Genomic DNA, 7,500 nt, shown 5'->3' with positions numbered 1-7,500 from the left:
CTTAACCCCGGAGCTACTGAAAGGCAGTTCAGGTCATGGAGGTGTGGTGCAGATGGTCAGCGGGCTGGAGCAGGGCAGGGACATGCATCAACGAGCCTCCCGGTGATGAGACCAGATGGACACAATGATGAATGGATGTCATTGTGATGAGAATCCCTATCATAATTTCTCAGTATTAACACTCTCAACATTTGCAGGGACGTGGGACTGGGTTTTGTATTTGTCGATTTTTCCTTGTAACACCAGGCGAACCAGATGAAGTCTTCTCTCACTTCTTTAACGGTTTAGTGCCTAGCTCCTTAACGTTTTGTGTTTCTATGTGTTTTGCAGGCGGTACAGTTGCAGCCAACATCACCGAAGCGGCTGGGCTCGTTAATCGCAGCTCCCTGCTTAACGAGGGGGCGGGGCCGGAGCAGGTTGACGAGGTGCTGACCGCGGTGACCGGCGCCGGCCTGGTGGCAGCGGTGGCGGCGGCGGGCAGGGCCGGGCGCGTCGCGCGTGCCGGGGAGAAAGACGAGCAGGGCAGTGGCATGTTCGGAGAGACCGCCGTGCTGCCCGCCGTGGAGGAGGTGGGCGTGGCCGCCCCTCCCCAGCTCAGCCCCGACTCAGCGGAGACGGAGCTCTTGTTGCCTAGCAACCCCCGACGCGAGGAAGCGGCGCCGCCGACGAGCGAGAAGGAGGAGGAGGAGGAGGTGGGAGGCGAAGAGGAGCGAGAGGCGGAGCCCACCAACCCGCCGTGGCTGGTCGCCAAGGACACCTCCGTGTTCGACCTGGACCCCCGCCTCCTCACCACCACGCCCCCGCCCCCGGGCGCCGTCAACCCCTCCCACCCGGACATCCTCCACGTGGACTTCTTCGACCAGGCGGCGCGCGGCCGCAGCGACCTGGCCCCGCCCTCCCCCTCCTCCCTGGCCCACGAGCTGCAGGGCGGGGACCCCACCTCCTGGGCCATGCCCGACAGCTACGACTACCTCACCCCCTACGACGAGGGGGTCTCGCCCACCGCCGACGAGTACACCTACAGCACCACCACCGAGACCTACGACAGCGCCGAGGACCCCAGGCTGGCCCCGGGCCGCCCCGGGCCCCGGGCCCCCGAGGACAAGGCCCCCCTGCCAGGAGGGGGCGCCGCGGCCGAGAGCCCGGACACCCCGAGGGTGCCGGTGTACGCGGTGGACGGGTCTGACGGGCTGGGGGGCTGCCGCGTGGGCTACCAGATGCTGAACGGGAGCTGCCGCTCGCCCTGTGATTCGCTGACCAACTACTGCTTCAACGGAGGGCAGTGCTACCTGATAGAGGGACAGGGGGCGCTCTGCAGGTAGCACACAGCCTCACACACACACACATTATAACACACACACACACGCACACACACACACACACACACACACACACACACACATTATAACACACACACACACACACACACACACCACACACACACATTATAACACACACCACACACACACACACACACACATTATAACACACACACGCACACACACACACACACACACACACACACACACACACACACACACACACACATTATAACACACACACACACGCACACACACACACACACACACACACACACACACACACACATTATAACACACACACACACACACACACACACCACACACACACATTATAACACACACACACACACACACACACACACATTATAACACACACACGCACACACACACACACACACACACACACACACACACACACACACACACACACACACACACACACACACATTATAACACACACACACACACACCACACACACACACACACACACACACACACACACACACACATACATGAACACAAACTCTAACAACCACAAAGACACACACACACACACACACACACACACACACACACACACACACACACACACACACACACACACACACATACACACACACACACACACACAGAAACACATAAATTAGCCACACAAAAATGTAATATAAAAACCTTATCAGCGCCCTGGTATCAGGGTCAGGACGGGGGACGGAAGACATATCTTGTAACAGAAAGGCTTGAATGAGCCATCATATCCCCTCTCCTATCCACAATCTCATTATGATATTTATTTAGCGCCCAGCAATCAATAACAATACTGCTGTCAAAAGAAATGGAACCAAGATTTATAATGGCATCTCATGTCTATCAAAAACCAGAAGCCCTTTGATTCAACACATTTAGCTTCTGCTTGTCTCACTTCTTTATTATTAACTACCTGCAGTACTTTATTTTCATTGTCATCAACAAGCAGGTAGGGGTTATGCATCTTGCTCAAGAATGTGGACACTTAGATCTCAAACCCAGCACCTTTCAGCAGAGGGTTAAACATCAGGAGACGACCACTCGACTGTCCCCATTGGTTCATCTTGACTCTCAGTTTAATGGTTTTTAATCATTGCGTAATTAGTCTGTGTGTTGTGCCAACTAGGAATATCACAGAGTAGGAGAACAGCAGCAGCGGCCCATTGCCTGATCTGTAATGAAGACGAGGTTTCATTTTGCAGAGATTACGAGGTGAGGCCGTGGATGACATCAATCCTGGCGCTGCTGCTGATGTGCTGTTTAGCGTCCACTTAGTCTAAAAGGGTTTCCATGTTTAGATGGTGGAGTTGTGACCCCTGGGTCTGGGAAAATGGATAAATCCATGTTGAGTTAAAACCCAGATGAACGGCTTGCTAAACAGTTTTCCTAACGGACACACTTGGCGTTTTGTTGTTGTTGTTGTCGTTGTTTGTTTTTGCAACCGAACTGGAAACTAAATAATCCTTTTTTTTAAGAGCAGTTGAAATGTGTTTCCCTTATTGTTTATTCATCCCAGTGGAACACTAAACAGACAGTGGATTACGAGTGTGTGACACATCCAAGTGAAGAGGAAATTAATGAAAAACAAAAAAAATCTCGATGGCATCGCCATGGCAACGCTGCTTCCCTATCGATTGTGTTTTCTCCGGCAACAGCATCCCTGATGCATAGGGACCTAGAATGGGGCTAGGCTAGCCTCTCCTAATCCATATGTTATAGTATAGCATAGCCTGGCCAAATGCATAGTCTAACCTGGCCTTGTCTAGCCGAGCACAGCCTTATACATAAACACAGATTATGCCCAGTTAGTTTCTGTGTGCACATATTCTGTATATATATTATAACAAACAACACAAAATTAATCTTATGCAGAATGAATTTGAATGAGATGTTGATTTAATTTATATGATAATTTAATTATTCCTAGAAAATGACTCACAGAGACACGTGAGCGAGTACACACAATGAGTATTGTAGCACACACCATGCTCCTTGTCGGAGAGGTGAATTTACATCTCACTCCTTTAGAAATCCATGGCTCCTCCTCCTGCCACGCCCACCCCCCCCTCTGTGTCACGATCTTGACCATGACCTACGTGCCCGTGAACCTAAGCGGAGTAATCAGTATAATAATAAAGGACGCAGCCTTGTGCCTGGTTAATAACAGAAAATGAATGTGTGGTGTGGGATCTTCACATCGCCACGTTCATGTTTAAAGGCGTGATAGTGAAGCCAAACCAAAAAGCCTTAACAAAATAAGGCTAGATGAGATATGATAAAAGAAGAAAATAATACATTGAATATATGAATCCCGGCCCAGATGTCATAGCAGAACAAACAGGACAAGAATAGGAACTAGTAGTACGATTACCGGTAAATTAAAAAGAAGACATTTCCTTTTGGGGTCTTGCCCAGTGTGTATTCAGCATGACAAACCTCCCCAGCAAGACCGAGGCTGAACAGATGCACACACTCACAAACCCATACACACACGCAATATGGGTCAGTGGAGTGTTAAAAGGGATCAAGACCAATATGCTGTCGAGCCGTGTGTGTGTGTGTGTGTGTGTGTGTGTGTGTGTGTGTGTGTGTGTGTGTGTGTGTGTGTGTGTGTGTGTGTGTGTGTGTGTGTGTGTGTGTGTGTGTGTGTGTGTGTGTGTGTGTGTGTGTGTGTGTGTGTGTGTGTGTGTTTGGTTGTCTGTGTGTGTGTGTGTGTCTGCATGTCTGTGTGTGTCTCTATATATGTATGTGTGTGTGTGTGTGTGTGTGTGTGTGTGTGTGTGTGTGTGTACATGTGTGTGTGTGTGTGTTGTGCCCATCCCTTTGTGAGTCACTGTACTGTGTGTGTGTGTGTGTGTGTGTGTGTGTGTGTGTGTGTGTGTGTGTGTGTGTGTGTGTGTGTGTACACTAGTCTGCACACTAGTAAGTGTTTGGATTTTATTGTTTAGCTGATCGAGGCAGGGCCCAGGCCCACTGATGCAGGGTGGATATGCGACCGTCCAGATATCTGTATCCACATAGCTCTCCTCCTACCACCAGGGTCCTACAAGGCCAGGCTAACCGCTCTCTCACTGGTGGCTTGTACGGAGAGGAATGCTCTATTTAAAACTATCATGGAATGCAAATATATAACATGTGAAGCGATGATGATGGAATCTAATGGAATACAGATCTCTGATTGGGTCTTGGGATGTGCTCGGAGACGCAAAGTCTGCAAGACTAAACTATGAACCAGATTCATATGAGAAAGACTTGTGTGTGTGTGTGTGTGTGTGTGTGTGTGTGTGTGTGTGTGTGTGTGTGTGTGTGTGTGTGTGTGTGTGTGTTTTAAGGAAATATGGAAGTACTAAGAAGAGACAGGGATGTTGAGCATCTATTTATGTCATGACTAAGGGAAGAGACTTTCAGCTGAAGCTAAGATCTGACATTTCAAGCCCTTTTTACAGTCTGCCCTGTGTTTGTGCGTGGTTTTGTGTATGTCTGTCACATTGTCCATTGGTTAGCTTCTGTCTTTCCAGCAATCTTGACAACAGTGAAGATAAGCGGTGAAGAGATGAGTAAAAAATAAAGTATACACTATTGGACACAGATAGACTTAGGTAGCCAGAATGGGAGAGTTTGAGTTATTGTTGTGAGAAATACCAGATGTTTGAGCTTGTGTGTTTGCAGCTCAGTTGGAGTTTGAGAGAAACTGAACAATACCAGAATGTCAAATAAAAATACAGATGAAGAGAAAGAGCGAGATAGAGAGAGAGAGCAAGAGCGACAGCTAGAGACATAGAGAAAGACAGAGATAGAGACACAGAGAGTAATAGACAGAGAGAAAGAGAAGAAGAAAGACAGAGGCAGAGAGAAAGAGAGAGAGGGAGAGAGAGAGGGAGAGAGAGAGAGAGAGAGAGAGAGAGAGAGAGAGAGAGAGAGAGAGAGAGAGAGAGAGAGAGAGAGAGAGAGAGAGAGAAACTGTGGCCCTTGGATATAGCGAGTCAATAAGAATCTGAAACTAAGCAAGAGAATGAGTCACAACTTCACCGGCACTGCCAGCATGGAAACACTGGGGTAGAGACCAAGCCTGTTTATTGGCCTACGTGTGTGTGCGCGTGGATGTGTGTTTGTGTGTGTGTGTGTGTGTGTGTGTGTGAGTGTGTGTGTTTGTGTGTGTGTGTGTGTGTGTGTGTGTGTGTGTGTGTGTGTGTGTGTGTGTGTGTGTGTTTGTGTGTGTCTTTTGCAGCTTGATAAAATTAAGTAGTGTTATGAAGGGCCAGCGGCAGAATGTATCAATAACCCCTCATAACCCACACTCACACACACACAAACACGCACCCATGCAATATTATGCGCACACACACATGTAGAAGCAAGCAGCAAACACTTATTTATTTATGACAGGCAATGTGTTTTAATTGCTAACACATGCTCAGACCGCAAACCAGATGTGTGTGTATACACACACATGTGCATATTTATACATTAATAGTTTGTTTGAATACATTTTTTATTTAATATAATGCTCACACACAAAGACAAACATATTGTGTATATAAAGCAGTCCATCTAGGAGCAATCAGTCGTACAATAGACACGCTATTGTAGCTTTGCTTTTTATGCGTGCGACTGTGATGCGGTGCGCTTTTGTCTGCAGTGGAGGAACACAGGACACATCTGCATGTCTGGAGCTGCTGATGGTGTGTTGAGCGCTCTCCAGGGACTCAGAGATTAATTTATTATGGGATGGATGGGCCAGCATCTGGAGGCCTAGCAGCAGGCACGCTGGAGCCATCCATTTGACACGAGGCGGACACAGGCTGCCGAGAACAGTGTCAGTGTTTCACTGTTTGTTGAGCAGAGCCTTTTATCTAGAGCGGCTCACAGTGAACATTAGAGACTGTTACAATAGGAGATTAGATTTGGTTGATCATATTGGGGTTCAAACCCAGAACCTTTCGGCTGAGAGGTATACACCGCTAAAGGAGAAATAATGAATGAGGGACCAGGGTTGAAGTTAGGGTTATGGACTAGGGTAAAGGTTAGGGTCAGGGGATGAGGTTAGGGACCAGGGTTGAAGTTAGGGTCAGGGACTAGGGTAAAGGGTTAGGGTTAACCATGAATTCCTCCCACACCAAGAGACACACCAAGATGCATAATGCATGTAATAATCGTCCCAGTACGCTTGTGCTACACGCTGGTATAGAACCTGGATCAGTCTCAGAGTGCTGCACAACGACTCTGCTGATCAACCGGTTGGAAGGAGAAGACCCATTTCCCTGAGGGGATTAGACAATGTTGCTTTATTTTCTTAGGCTGTTCACTTCCATTCACATATCCTCTTGGTACAAAGGTCTTGCTTGCAAATACACAGAGCTTGGTTTCCTAATATGGAAAATTGCGTCATGAGAAGGATTATTTCAAACCTCCCCTACAAATGACACCGTTTTCCTTTGAGATCATCTGTGCTTGTTTAGTATTTTCCACTCGGCCAGGACATGGGAAACATAGACATAGGAAGGGAAACACATGATTTCAATGGATCTACTGGGGGAATGCCTTGATTAAGGGTGGTCCCAGATGATGTCGTTTTCTATATGGTTTTATCTTTCTAATCCTCTTTACATCGAGTAGATCCTCTCCGATCTGCAGTTGTTGCAGGCAGTCTGTTGTCCACTGAGGTTACTTGTATAGGCCTGCAGAGAACACTGTGCACCCGGTGTCTCTAATCTAGTGTAATCTGATATTTGATGAGGTTTTAAGGGAGAGGAAGTGACTCGGTAGATGAAGGAATAGGGTTTATTCAAGGAGTATTGAAGGTTGCATTCCTAGTTTCCTTTTTTTTTATTAGTTTAGTTTAAAGTTGTCTTTTTATTAAGTAGCCCTTTACACAAGTAGACTTTACATCAGATAGGAGACTTAAATTACAGCAAAATCAGGGGGTGCAGCACCATCTGTCCCACTGTTCACCGCTGCACGCCAAGTGCAGGGTCTCTCTCTCCCTCTCTCTCTTTGTCTCTCTGCCTCCCACTCTTTTTTGTCTGTCTTTCTCTATTCTAGTCACTCTCTCCGTCTGGCTCTCGTTCTATCCTGGCATCCTTCCCCTTTCTTGCCCTCTTTCTGTCTTTCTTTCTTTCTTCATTCATCTTTTGTGTCCACATTGTCTATTCT

The 7,500-nt window shown here is 47.7% G+C and overlaps 1 protein-coding gene across 16 annotated transcripts in view; it reads left to right on the top strand.

The window, feature by feature from the left end:
* The window catches only part of cspg5a (chondroitin sulfate proteoglycan 5a), a 31,565-nt gene that overhangs the window by 9,370 nt on the left and 14,695 nt on the right, over positions 1-7,500 (top strand). For all 16 annotated transcript variants that reach the window (XM_060065839.1, XM_060065838.1, XM_060065841.1 and 13 more), the window contains exon 2: positions 331-1,318. In XM_060065839.1, coding sequence (XP_059921822.1) covers positions 331-1,318 — 988 coding nt within the window. The remainder of the gene's footprint in view (positions 1-330; positions 1,319-7,500) is intronic.

The sequence above is a fragment of the Gadus macrocephalus genome, chromosome 11, assembly GCF_031168955.1.
Source record: "Gadus macrocephalus chromosome 11, ASM3116895v1".
NCBI classification, from domain to species: Eukaryota; Metazoa; Chordata; class Actinopteri; order Gadiformes; family Gadidae; genus Gadus; species Gadus macrocephalus.
Note: the sequence above shows the minus strand (reverse complement) of the source record. Positions and strands in the feature narration are given on the sequence as shown.